This window comes from Octodon degus, unplaced genomic scaffold, assembly GCF_000260255.1.
Source record: "Octodon degus isolate 3935 unplaced genomic scaffold, OctDeg1.0 scaffold00118, whole genome shotgun sequence".
Classification (NCBI taxonomy): Eukaryota; Metazoa; Chordata; class Mammalia; order Rodentia; family Octodontidae; genus Octodon; species Octodon degus.
The window spans coordinates 2,131,721-2,154,304 of NW_004524694.1; the positions used below are offsets into that span (position 1 = coordinate 2,131,721).

A 22,584-nucleotide genomic window follows, 5' to 3' on the forward strand; every position below is an offset into this window, starting at 1 on the left:
AAAGAAAGAAAGAAAGAAAGAAAGAAAGAAAAACAAAATTGTAAATAAGAACAGAAAATAAACCAAAAGAAATTCATTGAATTGATATTTCACTAATTAACCATTGGTTATGAAAATGGTCCACAAGATGTTATTACTTTCCTTACCTCCAGGGTAATTGAGTTGGTTTCTTCATCAATTTTCTTTCCTGACATTGAATTAATGTATGTCATAGAGTTATGTTCCTTCACAATTTAATTTTAAGGTATTATGGAAGCTTCATCAAGTACATTTGTTTCTGTGACCAAATTGTTAGAAAGAAAATAGCCATTTAAACTATGAATCATACAAGAAAAAATAAGAATGATCAAGGTATGCAATATACATTACCAATTCCCCAATATTAGTGTAACTGTTATACCACAACTACGTTAATGATAAAAATACATTACATAAGAAAAAAGAAAGTAAATAAATTGCAAGCATACACTAATAATAAAAAGCAAAAGTAAAAGAAACTAAAATTAAAAAGCTTTCAGCCTTGCCTTTTACATGTCTTGTGGCCAGGAAGCGATTGGTCTCATGGTGACCCTCTATGGCAGAAACTATACTTTGTGCCATGGACATCATCACAACCAAGCACAGTTGTGCTAATGGTGGCTTATGCTTGATCTCCTTTTAAAAAGAAAGGTCTATAAAACTGAATTCCTGATCTACTTTCCATGTTTACTTGTAAAGTGTTGTAAAAACTCATTTCATTTCGGCTATTTATTAAAGGCTTATGTTCCTAGACTACTCAGCTTCTTGTTAGAAAATGGAAGCAGCCTGCTTTGCCTTGCAGGTTATTGATTCCTTGATTCAACAGGCCTCTAAGGGATAGGTAAGGAGGTGAGTATATGACTTTGAGCTGGGAGAGGTGGCATACACCTGAAATTCCTACCCTTTGGAAGATTAAGTCAAGAGGATTATAGTTCCAGCTCAGATGTACAGCCTTGCAACTTAGCAAGACCCTATTACAAAATGAAAATAACAAAAGGATGATGTAGCTTATTGTGGAGGCCCTAAGTTCAATCACCAGTAGTACACATACCAAGGAAAATAAGAGACAGAGAGATAAAAAAAGGAGAGGGAAGAAGGAAAGAAAAAAGAAAAAAAAAAAGGAAGGTAATTCTGATAATCATTAAATCAAATTAGAAGGAAATAGTTGGGTCTGTGGCTAGAAGTACTAATAGGGAAGCAAAATATGTTGAATATTATTTGAAGCCTCCATAATTATTATAAAAAGGCCAGCCAGTTTTTAAGACTAAAACCAAGAATAATTTATACCAGTAAACAAAGCTTTTCATTTTTTTTAACCATTTCTGTTATATTTCTGTTTTAGATGAGGGATTTTCAGTTTTTAAAACAAGAAGAGTAGACATTTGACGAAGTAACTATACATGTTCACTTTGTAGTCATGATAGGTCACATTCAAACCAGTTTATGGGGCTGGCAAAATAGTTTAGCAGTCTAAAGCACCTGCTTAGGTAAGCTTAGGCAACACAGGGACTGCAGTTTGATCCCTGGCACGACATGCTGCACCAGCTTCACCCCAGGGCCACAAAAGAAAAATAGAAGTCTCAAATCAGTTTACATTATCTTATATAATATTTCACAATTTTTATTTTGAGAACAAATTTACCTAGTGGAATCAGAATTTATGCCAACATCTGACTACCTTGAAAGTTTTTTTATCACTCCATACTCTGTCACATGTTATAAACTCTATTATAGAATAAAATATGTGAAAGCTTCAGGACATTCAAAGTGTGTTTGGTAAACTCCTAGGTTGGTAGCAAACGATTTCTGAAACCTTATCACAGTCTAGTCCCATCACTTAAATGCTCTTTCATGAGTATGACAGCCCAGTGTACTTCAGACCAACAGTAGCTGTGGATACCACCTTGGTTCTGTAACATGGTGAGAGGAGCCTGGCTTCATTAGTTATGGTGGACTAGAGTGTACCTGTAACTCTTATAACCATTGACTAGAGGTTTCATGAAAATACAATAAGTGTTACTTCATTTTTAAAAATCACAGATATTGTGGACTTTCTAAAACTGATAAATGGAGAAGGAAGTAAATTTTGAGGTTACCAGGGCTACATCACACAAGCATTTGTTTTACTATATATTTTATCATATGTTACAGTCAAAATGAAAGTAATGTCAATTTAGTATTATATCAGTGAAAAAATATCACTAAAATCTGAATCTGCACTAATAATTTTTAAGAAAACATTGTTTTTTATTATATGTGATCCATAATGCTGATGTTATCATTGGTATAACTAGGAATTTAAGCAATTATCATTTCAAAAGTTGGTAATATTGGACAAGAAGTTACTAAGGATTGCAAATCCCAATGAGATCAAATTAATATAGCAAGAGACTAATGCCCAGATTAGAAAGACTGTTTGCTTCCTGAAGAAATGTGATTAAATCTGGATCAATGGCATGCACCTGTGGTGTAGCTATAGAAGAGGCTGATGGGATCACTTAAGCCCATTTGAGGTCAACTTGTAAAGCATAGCAAGACCTATTATAGTCTTCCCTGGTTCTACTATGAGTATCCACATTGGCTGTGTGAGTTCTTTATATTGTTATATTTTCTGTTACTTTTACATGTATTGCAATTTTTTCTTTTTTGTTATTTGACTTTTTATTCATGATATTCTTTGACAAAAGTTTTATGTGGTCACACATAATATATCAGTTTTAGATTTTTGATTTTTGGAGTATCGTTGTTGATGTTTTGTATAACATACTTATCTATCATGCATACTCCCATGCTATTTTGAATCCTTATCTCTAGAAAAGTATAATAAATGGATTGTATTTTTAAATATCACAAGCATAACATTTTTTTCGTTCTCCATACAAGTGGTATATGAAATTCCTCTTATTTTACTTATCCTATTTTACTTGCCATTTTTATATACTATATTAATATTTATACATCAGTTTTATCAGGAGTACCAGGTATGATGGCTCATTTCTATAATCCCAGCACTGAGGAAGCTGAAGCAGGAGAATCGCTGCAAGTTCACTGCTAGCCTGGGGCTACATAATGAGTTTAAGGAGAGCCCATAATACACTCCGAGACTCTGTCAAAGTAAACACACACACACACACACACACACAGAGTTCATTTGTTCATTATTTTAGTCCATGTCTGTTCATTAATTATTGTTTTTGTTATGTAATTTTTTTCTCCCTAAGAGAAAAATCATGTTCTTTCATATAGATCTAACAAGTACCACTTATTTGATAAATACTCACATCTTGGTCATTTACATAAATCCCATATTGAGTGTAGCATGTACCAGCAACAGATTGCTATAATCCTTTCTCCAGATCTGACCATTGTATTTAAAAGAGAAACTAGAGTAGTGGGTGTACTATGCATATTTTCACTGCTTTAAATTCACGGATGATATTAAAAAATGAAGAATGCACTAGCTTAGTGTTTGATCTTTACCATATACATCTAATGTCACGATCAATTGCTTTTAGTATTTTCTTTGAAATCATGTAAAGGTTTATATGTGCCAAATTTCATAAGGATCACATGATAAGGTCAAGAAATACAAATTCCAAGGTAGAATTTATATGCCCAGTTCACATATGACAGTAATACTATATAACCATATGTTGAATATAATACACTTTATGTAAATGCTATTCTTGAAAGCAATCCAATCAATAAAACCTAAAATAAATAACTCTTTAATAACACATTTCAAATAGACTGAAAATGGAATAGATGGGCTCTGTGGCAAGAATATCCCAATAAAATTGACATTCAAAGGCTGTTAAAACATAGTGAGTAAAACAATCATGAAACAAAAAAAGAAAACAATATTGAGAAGTTTTCTACTGTACTGTATGCCAAGATACAGCAGTGATTTTTATTTAAAGAGCTGTATTTTTATTTAAAAACTGTATTTCCAAATATTAAAAAGCAAATTCATTTTACTAGTACCAGTAGCCAAATATAGTTTGTTAAAAATATACTATATTAACCAAAAAAGTAAAAGATATATAACATTAAACAGGAAAGTGTCAAAATAGAAAAAACTCACATTTCAGTGAAGATTGGAACTACATTGAGTTTTATCATTAAAGAAGGTTACGGGAAAGCTACTGAAGGTAACTTCAAAAGCCTAGTAGTAAAAAGAGATTATAATGTTGGTAAAACTCTTAAATAGATCAAATAACCCATAAGTAGTCCTAATGCACTGAATCTTTGAACATGTGTGTGTCTTTTTCAAGCTGACAGGGTTGCCAGTTTTTCTTTGTTTCTAACATTTTTTTAAATCCAAGTTTTAAACTGTTAATGCTCAGTAGCTCAGAGTGCAGGAGCTTTACCTTCAAAAGTGACCTGAGCTGAAATTTAAAATGTCTTTTTTCTCGTTAGTACTGGAAAACAAAGTTTTGTGACCCCATCTTGTATAGACAGTTTTATCTTTTTCCATACAATATACTGAATATACACAAATAAATCAAACAGTGAAAGTTCTATGTAATTATTTAGCTATTTTTTCATTTATTCATCAACTCAAATTTATACATTAAACTTTATAAAGACCTACAAGTAAATAATCTGATGGTATCAAAAAAAAGGGGGGGGGAAGCAAAAGGGGGAAAAGAATTGAAATATATATGTGTTGCACTAATTCTCCACAATGAATGCAATTATTACATACTTACTATGTGCTGCAAAAAATTCATACACTAAAATGAGATGTTAGTATTGTAACTGATGTTTTTAATTTTAATTTTGTCACTTCAGATCCTGGGAAGACACTGCCTGAAGGCCTTGATTACAGCACTGTATGGCTACAGACAGTACCTGGAGAAACAGACAGTAAGAGTGGTATACCACCTTCCCTTGTAACACTACAAATTAAAGACTTCCTTAATGGACCAGGTGATTATAGTAATTACATATAAGATCTGTTGGAAATTTTGACCTTTTTTGCCAAAAATAAATAGTTCACTTGCTTTCCTAAAATGTTCTCTCTTTGGGCTGCCCCTCCTAGAGATCAAAAGACAGATATAAATATGCTTTCTAATTACCTCTAGCCTGACAACAAGTGGTTGATTAAAGAATAGCTGGCTTAAAGCTAAAATTCCAATATTTTATTTCTACCTTTTGTCTTAATTGTGTTGTCTTAAATGAATGATCTTATCCTCTCTGTCTCAGTTTTCTTTTCTTTTCTTCTTTTTCTTTTTGGCAGAACTGGGGATTGAACTCAGGCCCTTGTGCTTGCCAGGCAAGCACTTATTCTACTGAGCCATCTCCCCAGCCCCTCAGTTTTCTTACTTGTATATGAAGGAAATAAAATGGATAGAAGGATGAATGGTTGAACACATGATGTTTATACATAAAATAGTACATATAGCTAGATTAGATACTTGAGTACATTCATTTCAAATGCTTAGGAAAGTGCTTGAGACACAGAAAGCAATTAGTTCTTTGAGATACATAGGTACAAATACCAAATGTGGTTTACATAGTCATAAAAACCCAAGAAATAAGTACTACAATTATCCTGTTTTATAATTAAAGCAGCCAAGACTAAAAAGTAAAGGAAATTGCCCACTTATAGTGGCAGAAAAACTATTTTAAAATCTGTCTTTATATTTACAAAGACTAGATCTTAATATCTCTACTAATCTACTTTTAGTATAGATATTATTTTTTTTCCTCCTCTTTTCCCATTTTTTCTTATTCCTTTGTCTTTTCTTCCTTTTCTTCTTTTATTAGTCTTCTCTTCAACAAAGTGTTAAATATTTATTTAACAAAAATTACTATATTTTAGTTTTTTTCTGTTATATGGAATAGTATTTTAGAATGTTTATCATCAAATAAGTATTTATTTTTCCAGTAAGAATGTATAATAAGGGCCATTGAGATAGTGCAGTGTACTGAGTGCCTGCTTAGGCAAGCACAGGGACCAGAGTTCGATCCCTGTGCAGAGTTCCAACACATGCTGTGTTGACCTCACTCCTGGGCGTGCTGAGACAGCCACCAAAACCAGGCATGGTGGCTTACACCTGTACTCCCAGAGCTGGGGAGGCTGCAAACCGGAAGGTAACTAGGAATCCTAGCTGCATAGTGAGATCCTGTACCAAATATATAATAAATAAATAAATAAATAACAAATGAGTTTATAGTTTCAACTCTGCAAAGCATCAATTTTGATCAGGGAAATGTCCGTGTGTGGACCCTGTGGAGTGTTTGTGCTGTGGCTCCTCAGTGCTCCTGTGGTGAATGACTGTAGATGGAGAGGGCCAGTCACAAGGTCTGGACTGGACAGAGCCAGAAACCGAATTTGCTCGTCTCTGGGGCTTGGTTGTTCTTTATGCTTGTACCTCCAGTGCTATCATGAAGAACTATTTCTATTCATGATAAGTATCTGGACATGGTTTTAAAAACAGAAAGTTAGAAACTCAGGATGAAGGATAAGGGAGTCATTAATGTTGGAAGAAACTTTTGTGTAACAGTAGATAGGTTGGAAGAGAATAAGTTCTATCTAGTACTTGTTTTTTGAATATGAAATGTTCTCTTTCACTGAATTAAAACCACCATGAATTATAGGAAAAGATATTTAATGTATCATTAAAAAGAAACTTCTGGAGCTAGGAAACATGACAGTGTCAAGCCATACAGTTATATGTAGAAGATGGACAAGGCAATGATCCTGAGAATCTCCAGAAGATTTTTGAATCTAGCAATTAATTGGAAAGATTCTCACCCTGACTAACTATATATACTGATACCTGTGAACTAAGCAACTGCACTGCAGATGGTAATCTGTAATAGTAGTTTCATGTTTGGAGTGCCTGTCATTCTGGTCTTCTGAATACAGGCTGCTTGTCATGACATGCCAGTTGCTGCTATGCTGTCTCTCTGGTAGATGGTTGTTCAAAAAGAAGGGGGTGGTGAATGAAAGCAAGAGACAGGAAAAGGAATGTTGTGGGACTGTCCTGCTTCAAGGTTGTATATGGTGAGATTTTTGGACTTATGTGTAAACATAAGTTTATAATTCTTTATGCCTATTTTTAAAATGTATCCTAATTTTTAAATTTTTTTATCATGTTCTGTAGGGACTTAAAGTTCAACATATCAATACTTTATGAAAAATACCTGTTCCATGTTATGCCTTAGATGTTTGATATGCAGACAGATAGTGAGGTTAAGCTTAACAGCCTAAGTTGTATGGTAATAACAATAAGCTTGTCTTCTGGATGGTTAACAACCTAAGTTTGCAGACCAAATTAGAGAAAAAGGAAGGCTGCATTGAAAGCCAACTTTTTGGCCCTAGCCTTCCAAGGTCATATAAGACTCAGGACATATGAGAACTTGTACTGTTACATCATGTAACTCACTAGTGTCCCAAATTTTCTGATCAAGGTCATTATGGGGCCAAAGAGGAAAGTGATCAATGATGTACAGTGTGCCTAAGGAGAGTCACATGGAGAGAAAACATTTTCTCAGGCTTTCACAGAGAACACAGTGGCCCAGCAATGGCCGTGACTCATCCACATGGCTGACACTGACAAAGGTTCTACAATGTGAGGTACAGGATCTCAGGATAAATCCTGAGGGGATTTCACTGACCTTATCAGACGCAAAAGCTACAACTCTTGTTGCATAGGTCCTGCTTTACCTTGGTCTTAACCATCTAGCAGAAAAGTACAAAAACGAAATATAAGAAGTAAAGCCATGCTGTTATGTTAACCTGTAGGGGAATCAGGTCAACAATTTCTGACATTGCCAGTGAAGCGGAAGACCCAATAATATTATGGACTACTGGACTCTTTTAGAATATTTTGCTGAGTTTACACACCTATAATAATCAAATAACGGAACTGAACAAAAAAAGGTATACAGATGAATGTCTATTTTGCATCTGTGTATTCAGAGTGGTTAGGATAGATATATAGTTACATTCTCTTAATGAATAGAGTGATTTGTTCTAATGGTTTTTGTAAATAGGATATCATGTCCTCATGTTGTACAGCAATTAACCACTGAAGACAGTATACAATGTGTTAATTATTGAAACTGTCCTACCAATTTGATTTGAAACTGTCTCATTGCTATTTGTTTCTCAATAAAATTATGGAAAAACTCTTCTGCCACTGAAACTGTAATACAGTGCTTTCTTTTATTATATCAGATGTAGGACATTTCCTGATTTTAGTGTTATATGTGAAAGACTTAAAATGTTGGGACAGATTAAATAGGATTTGGGCTAGGGAGATAGCACAGTAGACGGTCCTGAGTTCAATCCCCAGTACTGAAAAAAAGATAAAATAGGATTAGTTCATAGAAGAGTGACAAACTTTGCTTCTTATTTCTCATTGAGTCTCACATTTGCTTTGTATTTAGTCTTTCACTGAGTTTGGCTGGGAAGCTGTCTTGCAGTTTCTATTTGATCTGTTCATGAAAGGGATAAGGATTTGCAAGTTGATGGTAGATTCAGTACCATATTCTGAACACAACCAAATAAATTGAATCCTAAGAGAAAACACCAATGAGTACATAAAACTATATATTAGTTCCTCCAGCATTTGATATAACTATGTGGTAGAAAAAAATTGCTTTTTAAGGTAATTGTACTTTTGTGTTTCTTAAGGTACTTTTCCAAATTGGGAATTAGATATATAGCATTTCTGATTTCATGTCCTTTCAATAGTGATGATAATGTACCCGGAAATTCAAACTCTTAAGTAATTGAATTGAAATAGTTACTTTGCAGTAGGGCTGCTCAATCTTCAGGCTTTGTGTGAAGCATCTCTGCAGAATGTGTTAAAATGCAAATTGTGATTTAATAGTTGTGGAAGATGGAGCTTACAAATCTGCATTTCAACAGGTTCCTAGATGAAATGAATGTTATTTAGGGGCTAAGCTATGTATAGACATGTTTGCTTATCCAACTGTTTATATATGACTTCTAAGAGCATTAGTAATAGCTTTTGAGGGTACAACTCCAGAAATTTGTGGGCACAAGAGAACAGTTTTCATAATGGTGCTTTTATTGTCAGAAATTAAACAGAATGGAGATTATAACTAAAAGTACTCTTAGTTTAAATGTTGTTTCAGCTCTGTGAAGCTTCCTGACAACCTTGTACTAAATTTATTTTCTTGAATAAAAATTTTCTTACTGTGAACAGTTTATCATTTCAAATAGGTCAGTAGATATTCCACAGGTATTTACCTTCTGTCATTATATTGTCAGATTGTCACTGTATGTTAAATTGGAAATCAAGAAGCTATAGAGAATAGTAACATTATTTAAATGGGAATAAAAGACATTAAAACAATTTTGGCATATTGAATGTACTATTTTATAGATTTTTAGCAATTTTTAAAATTTTTTTTGAATTTTACATAATAAGAGTGTAAGAAAGGGCATTATTTATGCTGAGAAGGGGGAAAACAAAGTTTACAATATTTTCCAGTACTATTTCTCTCCCTTAAGAAATAAGCACTAGTGATAATAATTAAGGTATTACAAATAATACTTGTTTCTTATGCAATGTTCTTATTAAATATTATGACAAACTTCCTGCCATTACTTTTCTAATAAGTATACATATGTATTCACATAACATTCCTAAAGAATGCCTTACTGCTACATATCCAAAGCCATAAACTTTTTTGTGCTATTGAATTTAGGTTACAGTGATAATAGATATGACCCTCAAATATAAGGAAATAGTAAGTATAATTGCCTAACCTTAAATTTTCTTCAAAATAATAGCATTTTAAAATCCATCCTTTCAAAATTATCTTTTAGAGATTATTTTCTGTGAACAAGGTGATACAAATTCTGCAACTTGTATTTGGCAAACCAATTCAGAGTTCTTGAGTATTCACTTATTTCCTCTCTTCACTTAGAATTACCTTACCCAAATGGCTGGTCCTAAATTGTACACCAAAAACTCCTTCAAGTCTCTCCTCGCCCCCACCTCTTTCCTTCAGAGGCAACAATTGTACCCATTAGCAAGGTCAGTGGCTTGGAGAAACCTGGAAAACAGCAGCTACCAAAAACCCACTAGAATAATATCTCCAGCAGGTGATAGATTAGTTGGAACAAATTGGAACCATTGCAGTTCAGCAATCCTGGTTTCTTTCAAGCTGTTTTTAAAATGTCGTCATTTTAATACACAATCTAAGCCCTGCGGAACAGTCCACAGCAGGTTAATTTGAATCATATGATGTGTCACTGCCCTCAGCTGACATGAGCTCTATTCCATGTGTGAAGCTATAATAAATCCATTCCCAACTGAGGAAAGTTCCCCGTGAGAAGGTGAACTAATCCAGGCCTCACACTGGCATGCTAGCCCTCTGTAATTGAAAGCAGGGCCACCTGTTCCCAGCGCAGTTGGCCTACAGAGGGAAAAATTAGTGTTAAATCAGATACTTCTTATATTGAAAAATCACTCTACTCTTGCAAATTCAAATTCAACTGTAATGTGTTTGGTATGACATCACACAGAAATGGAAGAATGTGCCCACTTGATCCCAGTTTAAAAGTTTTGTTAACCATAGGATTTCTTAACTTTGAAATGAGCTTTTTTTTTTTTTTTTTTTAATTTAATGAGAGCTGACACATGAGAAGAACTGGAAGGGGTGCAGATTTTTCTAATTAACTCAGGGTCATTTACAAAAATATTGGAACTCCCTGGTATTTTTTTCATTGTTCTTTTGCAGAAAAATCTTTGAACCACACCTCACTGTAGCCATGAAATGACATTTAAATAGCAACAAAGAATAAATGTACCAAATTAAGACAGATTCTCAAGTCATCTCTCTTTTATTATAAATTAATGATTAGCATGCAGCTATTCATCATATACTTTAAATAATATGCTTGTATCAAACACAAGGTTCTGAGTGCAATTTCATATTACCTTAGGTTCAGTATCCACATAGCCATAGGGTTCCTGATATCTTTTTTTGGATCTCATCCTATTTAATTTATTCATTATTTACCTATGTAGTTTTCAGTTTTTCTGATTTCATATTAGCTTTGGATTGGTTTTATCTTTGGTTCTATATGATTTTTGTTTTAAAAATCAATGTGACTTTTAAGTGGTTATTATCTTACTCTGAATATTGTTTTATTTTGAGTTAACTTGCTGTTTTATGTTACAATGATTTTAATTTGTGCTTAAAAATTCCTAAACATCCTAAAATATTTTATCTCCACAAACTTTGATTTGAATGAAAATGCATACTTAAGTGCTGTAAAATAAAGACTTTCCATGAACAATTAGCTTTACTTACATAAAGTAAAAATTTTAAGTTACTTTCTCCTAAATATTTGGTTTTTAAATGTCTTTATTTACTTGATGAACTCTGCATTTGTGTTCTGTTCTGTTCTGTTATTAAATTTATTACTTGATGGAAATTAAAGAAGATTGATTCATGGAAACAGATTCCTGAGAAAAATGACCCAAAGAAAGTGAAGAATAAATGAAATCGTTTTTCCCCATTTATGCTGGGTGTTACAACTAGAGAGCATTAAGCTATGTTGCCTTTCATTTCTTTTCTTTTTTATTTTGAGAGAATCTTGCTAAATTGCCCAGAATGGCTTACTATCCTCCTGTCTTAGACTCCCAAGTAACTGAGGTTGTAGGGATATACTACTATGCCTGGGTAGTAATACAATTTTTAAAGGCAAGAAGATTCAAAGTGAAAGAAAAGATCTTCAGAAACTAATTTTAATTAATTTTTCTTAATGTTTCCCTAAAATTCTGTCTTTTATCCTTTCTTTCCAAAAATTGGGATAAAGCCCATTGGTTAGCCACTAGAGTCTTGCCGATAAGTTAATTCAATTTTACAGCCATACTATAACTATTTTCTATGTGAAGAAATATGAATTAATTAACAAAATCATAAGAACCTTGATGTTTACATTTCCTGGGTATTATGGAGTCCAGTTTCCAGTGTCAACATTATTATCATTGTTTATTTTCCTCTTGATTTATCAAATGAATCCATAAATTTAACATTAGGATGTCAGATAGGGAATGGATTGAGAATTTGAAATGCAGGAAAGCCTTTCACATTTCAGCTTAGCTTTTCAACAATAATTTCTATTTTAAAGAGAAATGAAAAAAAATTATTTGTAATAAACTGATTTTAAATGAACTTTAGTTTACTCAGATAACCGTCCAATTTTATTAACAAATTTTCCACCAGCATAACAAGGCATATCACTTACATTCCTACACTGCAGAATGGAAGGACTTAGTCTTCTTTGAAAGTCTAATTAAGGGTTGTAGCATCTGATGGGCTGCATTTATAATCAATTAGACCCAAAGATGCTGATCCTGGGTTGGTAAGCCTATAAGGGGCCGGCAACACAACTGAGTCAGTGGAGTGGCAGATATTTAATTTTTAAAAACATGTCTTCATGGAGGCTAATTCTATCATAATTTTTCCTCTACAGAAGAGAGTGAAGGAGGTTCGGGAATGACCTGCTATGGAAGCAACATGGAGTAGGCTCAAATGGAAAAGAAAAGAAATATTATCTGGCTTCCCTAACTATTGCTTCCATACAGCTCTCTTTCCTTTAACGCTCTAGCCCTGTGCCATCCCAAGAATGCAGGGGCTGAGCTTTCTGTTCTAATCTCTGAACAATAGCCTCAATTTATGTTAACAAATTCCAAATGCTTAGCTCTAGTTTTGACTTACATCTAACTCCAAGATTGTTTCTCCACACACCTAGTAGATACGTTTCACTCTTTAAATATGTTTGCATCACATTCCCCCCTTGCTTTTTTCACCATTCCTTATGGTGTTCAAGTGCCTTTAAAATATTAAATAATAGCATTATTCCAGCCATGTACTCTCATATGGCACTATCATTTTTGATTTGTCCTTGTTTCCATTTGAGGTATTTTCCGTGGGTTTTTTTTTTATTACAGTAGCCCTTCATAGTATTTAGTACCTCCTTTGTGTAAATGCAGTCCTTGATTATTCCAAAGTTTGTTAACTAGTAGCCTTAACTTCAGATTCTTCTTTGATTTATTCATGTATTTATTTGGTAGAGTTTCCCTACACAGCTTGAACTAGTAGTGATCCTCCTGTCTGAGCCTCCCCAGCACTGGGATTACAGAAGTATACCACCACACCTGGTACTATTCATCCACAAAGGCAGGATAAATGTTTTATTCTTTTCCTTTAATTTTCAAATATAAATTGGCTTTCTAGCATATCCCCGAGGGCCAGGGATATAGCTCAGTGGCATAAACACCTGCCTAGCATATCCCAGTGATGGCCAGTTAATTGACACTCGTTGGTATTATTGTAAGTTTATTATTTTTAATGATACTCAGATTGTCACATAATTGGGAATGGGAACCTGCAAAGAAAAAATTTCACCTACAATGGCTACACTTTGGTTCAGTTGGTGGGGGTGATTTCTGGGGAACATTACATTCAAAGCAGCAAGATTTTGGTACAGTTGCACTTCATCAGTCTCTGTAAATAATTGATATAGCCAAGATGCATGGTGGCTACTGTAAATAACTTATAAAACCAAGATTGATACTGGCACATTTCTACTACTGTATAGATTGCTATATAGTATGTAGTTGGACTACCACAGAGGCAGGTAGGTGTGCTAAGGCTTGAGAGAAAAAGGCATATTCAGACATTTACTTGACATATGTCTCCTCAGCCCTGAATCTCAAGTGACCTCTTCAGCCAATACTGGTGACAAGACAGAGTCTCTGTAAATTGACTTCTCTATGTTTTAAGCCTTGTTGCTCTGCCAGTCTGGAATCCTTACTTCATTTTTCTCTGTACACCCTAGTTCTTAGCTGCCACTAGGTTTAGCCTAATTCACTAACCTTCAGTGATCTTTCCTCTTTGATTTCCACTCACGGATCTCTTGCATGATGTCTCCTTTTTTTCATAAGCAGCTTGGTAATACTATTTTTGCTAAAGTTAACTCCAAACAACATTTGGCTCTTTCCAAAAGATGTATATATTGTCTTCAAGGATGAATGTATGCCACAATTAAGAATAGCAAAACAAGGGCCAGCCAGATAGCTCAGTGAATTAAAGCGCCTGCTTACACAGATGCAGGGGCTGGTAGTTTGATCCCCAGGCCTGCCACATCAGCCCCACTGCTGCGGTGCACTGAGAAAGCAATTGACTGGGCATGAGAGTGTGCACCTGTAATCCCAACACTTGAGAGGCTGTAAACAGGAGAATCACTACAAGTGCAATCTATATAGTGAGACCCTGTAGACCCTGTACTAAATACATTTAAAATAAAAGAATAGCAAAACAAAGATAATAAGCACCAAAAAGCTGCAAAAATTATTAGAGCGTGGGTGTTATTTTGCCTCATACTGTTACTACTGGAAGAGACAAGTTCATTTAGAATAATTCAGTTCTTTACATTCTGTTTAGAAAGCCAATGTGATTATTCTATAATCATAACTGTATGATGAAGTCAAACAGTCAATGCTTGATCATGAAAATATGTGTTTGGATAAGTTTGCTAGTAGTGATGATGTCCAGATCTAAGTGATAAGCACCATGAACTGCTACTGGCTGACACAGGTCAGACCCATGTCAGTCCCTGCCTCTGATTCTCTTCAGAGCACCTGGAGTAGGACCCACTTCCACATGGCATGCCATCATTAATTAAAGCATTCATATCTGCTTCCACTGAAATCTTCACATGTCATGCCATCAAAAACACATTGACCTCATTGTCTTCAGCAGCTTTCCAGTTTTCTAGCTCTCACACCTCTGAACATTCAGCCTCCACTGTCCACTGTCATTATGAGCACATTTGCTTTATACTGTAATAAAAACCTGAATTTGAATCACTAAGAGAAAAATACTATTAGTAATAAAATGTTTTTATTGAAGTTACTGTAATCTTTAAAGTCATGCTCAATTGTAGATTTGTTGTATCTGTGTTTTGCATTTATCTCTAAGATGAGGAATAAAAAGCACCATTCCTGTTTGTACGTAGCCACCTATGTATAGACTAAATGTTTTCCTAGTAGGCCTTATTTGTCTTTTAAAAAAAAAGTGTTTTGCAAATAAAATTCAAAAGGAAGAATCACTTAACAATGTTTTCTTTCACAAATGTTATGATTTGGATATAACAAGCCATATTGAACCCATTGGATTTTTGGTAATAGATTTCATGATACATTATAAATGTAAGTAATATGATGACTAATGGGTCAAGTAAAGTTGGAACATTTTAAATAAGAAAATATCTGGAACCGTTCTCAGAAAACTTTAGCAATTGATGTTTGGTCCCCCACAAGGTGTGCATTAGCATAAACTTAGGGGAATCACCTCTGGGGCTTGAATTCCCTGTCTGATTTCATTATTGCAATGTGATTCTTTTCCTTTCACTATTAAGTCACCTTTTAGGGTGATGGGACCATAAAATAACTGTAATTTATTTGTATTTGTCTAATCTCCTTTTAACTCAATAGTCATTCCATCATTCTGTTTCCTGATAGCTATTCAGAAAGTTTTGAAGAGTAATTAGAATCTAATAATTGACAGACATGGGTTTATTTGGTCACTTAAAAATACAGAATATGTTTCAGAGATAAAGAGGAACTAGATCTGGCAGAAAAGTAGATGACCCAGCTGGCTATAACTGCATATTCCTAAAATCTAAATTCTGAAAATAGTCTATTAATTAAAGTTCAATGAGGATGATGAAAAAAAATTAAAACTCTTAAACACAAGACTTTGCTAGTAATTGGAATAAAATCTGTATTAACAACATTAACAATGTATGCCTAGCACTTTATCATTCATTTATATTTCCACTTACTGTAAAAGATTACATAATTCCCACCATGTCTGTGTTTTTTAAAAAAAGAGCTTTTTAGGCTTTTTAAAAAGTGTTTTTATCCTAGTGATGAGGTTGCTGTATTTCATTAGTTTTTAAAAGTAGAAAAGACATTAAAAAGTGGATTGCTTCATTTTTATTTTTTTGATTAAAAATGCCAAAAATTTTTGTTGAATGATTTTTCCCTTTTCTAAAAATAATTTTCCTATTATGGGACTGAAGATATTAACAAAGAAGGTATGAATTTTCTACCAAAAACTTAATTTCATGGTGTGAAAAATCATGAATGAGAAAAAGAAGGAATAAGGCAGAGAATTTTAGTAGTCTCTCAGCATTAGGAGCTGTACTTCACATTCTTTAAATTCAGAAATAGAGGCCTTTTTCTTTATATCTCTTTATCTGCACATGACACTGTGTAGGCTAGGGATGAGGGTGAGGATAAATGAGAAAGTCATTCCTGTTTAAGTGGTATTGTGAATTCTGTTATTCTTCCATGACCTGTTATCCTTTATTTTTTAAAATCTTCACATAGCTATTGTGTATAGACTTGAGGGCTATATTCTCCCCCGTAGGAGAGACAGTTTCTTCTTTCTTGGAACCCTGAATTTTTTTTTTTAAAGAAAAATAAAGAGCTAAGAAGCTGATTAACATATTATACATTTTAAAGCTATACTAGATGTTTTTTCTTTTGGAGAGAAAGATACAGTTGAGGCAAATATGCTTAGGTCTTTTAACTTCTTTGATATTCACATCAAAATCTGGAAATGTCATATGAATAAATGTGCATATGGAATTTATATTTATTTTCTGTTAATTTATACCAAATATAATTTAGAGCAACACAGATTTATCCTCTCACAATCATATAAATTGAAATCCAGGTGGGTTCAGCTAGGTTTTCTACTCAGGGACTTTCATAAGGTCATCTGGGTGAGGCCCTAATCTGGAGGCTCCTAGAATTTACTTCTAAACTCAGTCCAGTTGATTGCATAATCTAGTTCCTTATGGTTTGTAGGACTGAGTTCCTAATTCCTTGCCACTTGTTATCCAAAGATTGCCCAAAGGGTGCTCTAGGCACTTTCTCACTTGGCCCGCACCATCCTCAGAGCAGCAGTAAACTATCACAAACCTTCCCCATACTTCAAATTTCTCTGACTTTCCCTGTTGTTTTCTTTATGTCCCTTTTAAAAAGACCATATAATTAGGCTAGGAAGTTGGCCCAATATTCACCCAAAAACCTGATGAACCTAAGAGATCCAGTTTTTCCTCTAACTGCGAATTGGCATAGCATTTATAGGGTGATGTATGTGAGAACTGCAGCTCCTATGTGGATGCGGACCTTCCTCTCTTAGGTACCGTTGTGGACTGAGGAACACAGACAAAAACTGTGTAACTCTGGCTACTTGCCCTGAGTCTTCTAGACTCAGTCCTTAAGTCACTTCTGGGAAATTTTTCTTGATCTCTGTTCGTGAGTGAGGTGCCTCTCATCACTTCCAGAATGTCCTGTGCATTTTATTATCATCAAGAATCTGTAGGTTTTTTTAAATAATTTCCTGCTTATATACCTGTCATAATTTACTGATTGGTGAGCTTCTAAATAATAGACTTTACAGTTTCTTAGTATTCTGAGTACCTAAACTACTACTTGGCCTGTTGTAGCTAAATTAATGTTTAATAATGTAACAAAGGAAAAGAGCAAATAAAAAACCCAGTTGTCCCTTGTACTGAGCGCTCCCAAACTCAACATAAGTCCCTCGTCTCAAAGCAGTTAGTACAGACATACTATTTTCCCTATATTCATTAAGTAGTGGCTTACGTCAGAAATCTGACTTTTTGCCTGCTTAGGAAGACGCAGATGCAGGGGTCTGATCCTGGGCATGCCTTGCCAACCCTGCCCCTCAGGGGTGTGTGCTGAGATCACCATTGAGACTGGGCGTAGTGGCCCATGCCTATAATCCCAGCTCTTTGGGAAGCTGAACACAGGAGAATCACTACAAGTCCGATCCATGTAGTGAGACCCTGTAGACCCTTACTAAAATACAAAAGACAGAAAGACAGACAGACAGACAGACAGACAGACAGAAAGAAATCTGATTTTTTGGCTTCTCATTTATTACCTCTTTCCCTGGTCCCAATCCATTAATTATGGTTTGTCCATTTTACTTACAAAACACCACACTGAATCCAGTCCCCTTCTCTTAAGCATTCAAGGCACTGTGCATATATTCCATACTTTCTTTATCCATGCACCTCTTGATAGGCACCTAGAATGTTTTTATAGCTTCACTGTTCTGAACTGTGTTGCAGTAAACATGGGAAGGCAAGTCACTGTATCATATGTTGATTTTCATTCTTTCAGGAATATACTGAAGAATTGAATATTACTCAGCCATAAAGAAGAATATAATTATATCACTTGCAGGAAACTGGATGAAATTAGAGATCATACTAACAAATACAAGACTTAGAAAGTCAGATGTCACATTTTTATATGAGGAATTAAGAAACATAAAAAAAATTTTAAAGGGAGATGACAGGCAAGTAAAAGACTATTAGTGAAGAGAAAGATGATGGATAAAAGGAAAGAAAGGAGATGATGGAGGAGTGGAAATGAACAAAGTACTTATATTAGTGTTTGAATATGCTAAAATAGAACCCATTATTCTATGTAGCATGCACTAAAAAATTCCTCTAAGGATTTTTTTCTGTTCAAAAAAAATATATGAGGAGACAAGAACATATTATTAATGTATAATGGTTACTCCAGTATTTGATCTTTTCAAGTGGACAACTTGCTAAAGCCAGGACTCTCCCAAGTTTTACTATGCCTGATAAGACAGGTGAATGAACAGGAAGAAAGGCAAATATGAAAATGAGGGTGCCAAAGTGAACTTGGCCTATAGGAAGAAACCCAGAGGTGCCAAAATCCAAGGAAAAAGAGAAAAGCCCTCCTTAGGGAAGTAGATATAGAACATTAACTTGACTTGCTTAATAATTACTATTCCTAGCTGCACTGGGATTTTGTCTTCTGTTACATGCTCGGGCTCCAGTGAAATGAATACTTGTTATGTTCACTTAAGTTCTAACATTTATTGCTAGATACATTTGTGAGTTACAGTGTGAACACTGGGCTATAAAGATGTATGGCAATTTCTGCCTTCATGATCTTTACAATCCAAAGTCTTACTGATAATAAAAACAAAATGAAGGCAATTGAAGAGTAAATAAGATAAAATAGAAATAATAAGCTGAGTTTGTTTTAATGTGAGTCAACTAAGCAACTAGGAGAACATCTGATATTTGAGATATATAAATGAAATAGATTTTAAGAATCTCCATGTATTTTGAATGAAGTATTTCAACTTCTATCAATGCAGACTGTAGGGAACAGTGCAAGGGCTGTTGTGTTTTGCAGCTGGAAAAAGGAGAACAAAATATTTTCTACAAAATTCAATTAGAGAGTAGTATGGGAAGCCGCATCAGTAAGATACTTGGATCAGTGTTGATTACCATCAGTATTTGTGTCAGATATTGTTCTGGATAGTAAGAAAAGTGCTTTTTCTTGGTTTCAGGTAAGTAACAAACTGAAAACCTGTTTCATATTGCCTTGGGGTATGAATACAAAAGTGGAAATATATGACCTTATTGTCCATGTATGGTGCTTGCTGTGTCAGGAAATAACAGTAACTGGCCAGGAATATAGGCAGTTAAGTAGTCTAAAGATAATGTTTCTTCAAATAATGACATTGAATGAATAGTTAACTGAGTGGTAAAAGAAGTACAACATTCTGGCATCCTAAGGAGTACTTAATGAGAGCTGTGCTAATTTCTTTATCTTCTTTCACTTCTATAGCGGACATCAGCCTGGATATATCAAAGCCTTTGAAAATGAACCTGAGTTTTACCAAACTGGATCAGATAAACCACTTTTTAAAGAAGATCAAAAATGCACACACCTTTGCACCTCTCAAAGAAACTTCAGCCCTATCATACACCATGTTGAATAAAGATGAGCATCCAGTCTACAACCTCCATGGGAAGTTGTCTAAACCCAAAGTTCATGGTGATAGAGTGCAAAAGATTTCATTTCAAGAAAACATGTGGAGAGCCATTTCCTACTTTCAAAAAATTTCTGTCCATACTACTCAGATTGTGGTCTCCATGGAACCTGTGCCTCATCCTAACAAACCATGCCTGTTAGCATCACTGTCAAACTTCAACGGAAGTCTTAGTGTCAAAGCTGCACAAAAAGTACCTGGTAAGTCACAAAAATACAGAAGGAGATATGGAGATGGGAATGGGAGAGAGAGAGCAAGCAATATGATTTGTTAACATCTTTTTTATGGGGTAGGGGTACTGAGGAATTGAACTCAGGATGTACTTGCCAGGAAGGTGCTTAAGCCATTGAGCTATCTCCCCAGCCCTGATTTGCTAACCTCTGAAAAATACATTATTTTGAAGATTTGTATTATGTAGAAGTTAAAAGTTTTATAGGCCATTAGTGATGGAAACATTTCTGATTTGTGGTCTTATTGCAGAAATAGTCTTATAATAATTCCTTTGAGCCTAGATATTTTAATGCCCTAAAGTAAACTATTTTCATCTACTTCTTGAAGTGTGTTCTTTCAAATTGTTTTTTCCTAATGTCTTTTCACCTAAAATAGCTGTGGTGGAACAAGGGTGTCAAGTTTTGTGAACTGTTAGAATGATGGTTCTTGCAGGTTGACCCCTGGGCCAGCAACATCAGCATCACCTGGACCCTGGTTGGGAATGCAGATTGTCACACTCCATCTTTACCATGCAGCCTAGCACTCTACTTCAGGAAGCACCACAGGAGATTCTAATGCACTGCAATAATTCACTGGTAACAATTTAGTTAAAAAAGAAAATTTATTGTGGTTGCAGATATGCTACACAAGTGTAACAGAAGCCAAGGTTCAACTTTTAAGAAGGCCTTTGAGGGCCAGCAAGAAAGCTCAGCAGACTAAAGCGCCTGCTTAGGTAAGCTTAGAGAAGCTCAGGGCCAGTGGTTCTATCCCTGGCACCACACTGAGCTGGCAAAAAGAAAAAAGAAAAGAATGCCTTCAAGGCATTTTCTCAGGTAGCAACACCTCACAAGGAAAGGCTGTGCTTCTGTGCCTAGCCAAGCAGAGGCCTGGACCCTGCAAATTCAATGTCATTGATGGGTGGAGAGGTGAGGGGTTAACTGGCAGTGACATCTACATTTTTCTCTTCTGTTACCATGACTAAGTTGTTATGTGCTTTTCATGCTGAATCAAAAAGGGTGGGCAGAAGGAATGTGAGGAGGAGAAGAGAAAAGGCAACACACAGGTGGGAAATCATAGTTTTCAATCACATAAACCGCTACTGTAAAAGTTTAAGGCAAAATGCCAGACAGTGTACTCTGAAAGTCAAAATAGTAAAAGAGAACTATCCCTTTTTCCACTTTAATTTGTAGGGGGAAAACTTGGGACTATGGCATAGTCCAGAGATAAAATAAGCTCTTATACTAAATGCAACCTAGTTACTTACAAAAAATAATCATGTGGCAGCTGGAGACTAACTATAACTTATTTTCACAGATTTATTTGGGCACAGTAGTTTAAGAAATAAAAAAGGTTTTACTTTTAAAATGTATGAATTTTAAGCCAAAACATAGATGATTTATTTCTTTCTCACCAGAAGTATTTGTGACCAAGCCAGCTAAAAGCTCTGGTTTTTTTTTTTTTATTATCTTTAAAATTAGAAATGAAAAATGTAAGTTTCATGGGATATGAAAGACTATTAAACACTGGATGTTACAACGTCCGATTTATCCACAAATAAATTGCAGCTCAGAGAACACTGGACTGTTTCCCACGCCTTTATAGTTGTATCTTATTCATAGCAAAGAAAGGTTAGGACTGTGGAAGAACCTAAATATACTGTATGCAATTTTAAATCCTTCTCTTTCTTTAAAATCCTTATTGCTTTTGAATTCACTTGCTACTTACATTTTACCCACTAAAATGGTGTCTATCCTTAGTAAACATTTGTCTTTAAAATATACTTAAAATCTTCTCACAGCAATATAAATCAATAGACTCAGTCTATTTTCACCTTGTTCTCTTCTTCTCATAAAGCTATGGGCTGGGGAGATGACTCAGTTGAATAATCGCTTGCCTGGCAAGTGCAAGAGCCTGAGTTCAATCCCTGGTTCCGCAAAAAAAAACAAAAATCAAAAAGCTATGTATCTCTTTTCCTTTTACATGTAGTTCTTAAATACAGTTAAACCTAGAAATAGAAGTTATACCTTTTTCAGTCTCTACTGGTAGTGTCTAAAAAACATTCTAACGTAGTTATTTGGGTCAGATTAAATACAAGTTGAAGTTAGACATTTAATAGGAAAAACTTTAGTTCGAGACCATGAAAAACATCAAAATCTATTTTCAGCATTTTAACTTTATATAATAGTACACCAAAACAAAAAGATAAAATCAGCATTTTAATTAGGTGAAAAAAGATCATATCAACTTCTGGTTATAACTGAAGATGGCTTCTAGGAAATTTTTTTTTCTAGTTGATTTCTTTTTTTTCATAATTTTATTGATAAACAAATAGCAATGAGACAGTTTCAAATCAAATCGCTAGGACAGTTTCAATAATTAACACACTGCATACATTCTTCCTAGTGGTTAATTACTGTACAAGATGCGGAC

The 22,584-nt window shown here is 34.5% G+C and overlaps 1 protein-coding gene across 1 annotated transcript in view; it reads left to right on the plus strand.

Annotated features, from left to right (window-relative positions):
• The window catches only part of Vps13b (vacuolar protein sorting 13 homolog B), an 881,657-nt gene that overhangs the window by 641,403 nt on the left and 217,670 nt on the right, over positions 1-22,584 (plus strand). The window contains 2 exon segments of the mRNA XM_023699943.1: positions 4,813-4,950; positions 19,740-20,144. Of these exon segments, the coding sequence (XP_023555711.1) occupies positions 4,813-4,950; positions 19,740-20,144 (543 nt within the window).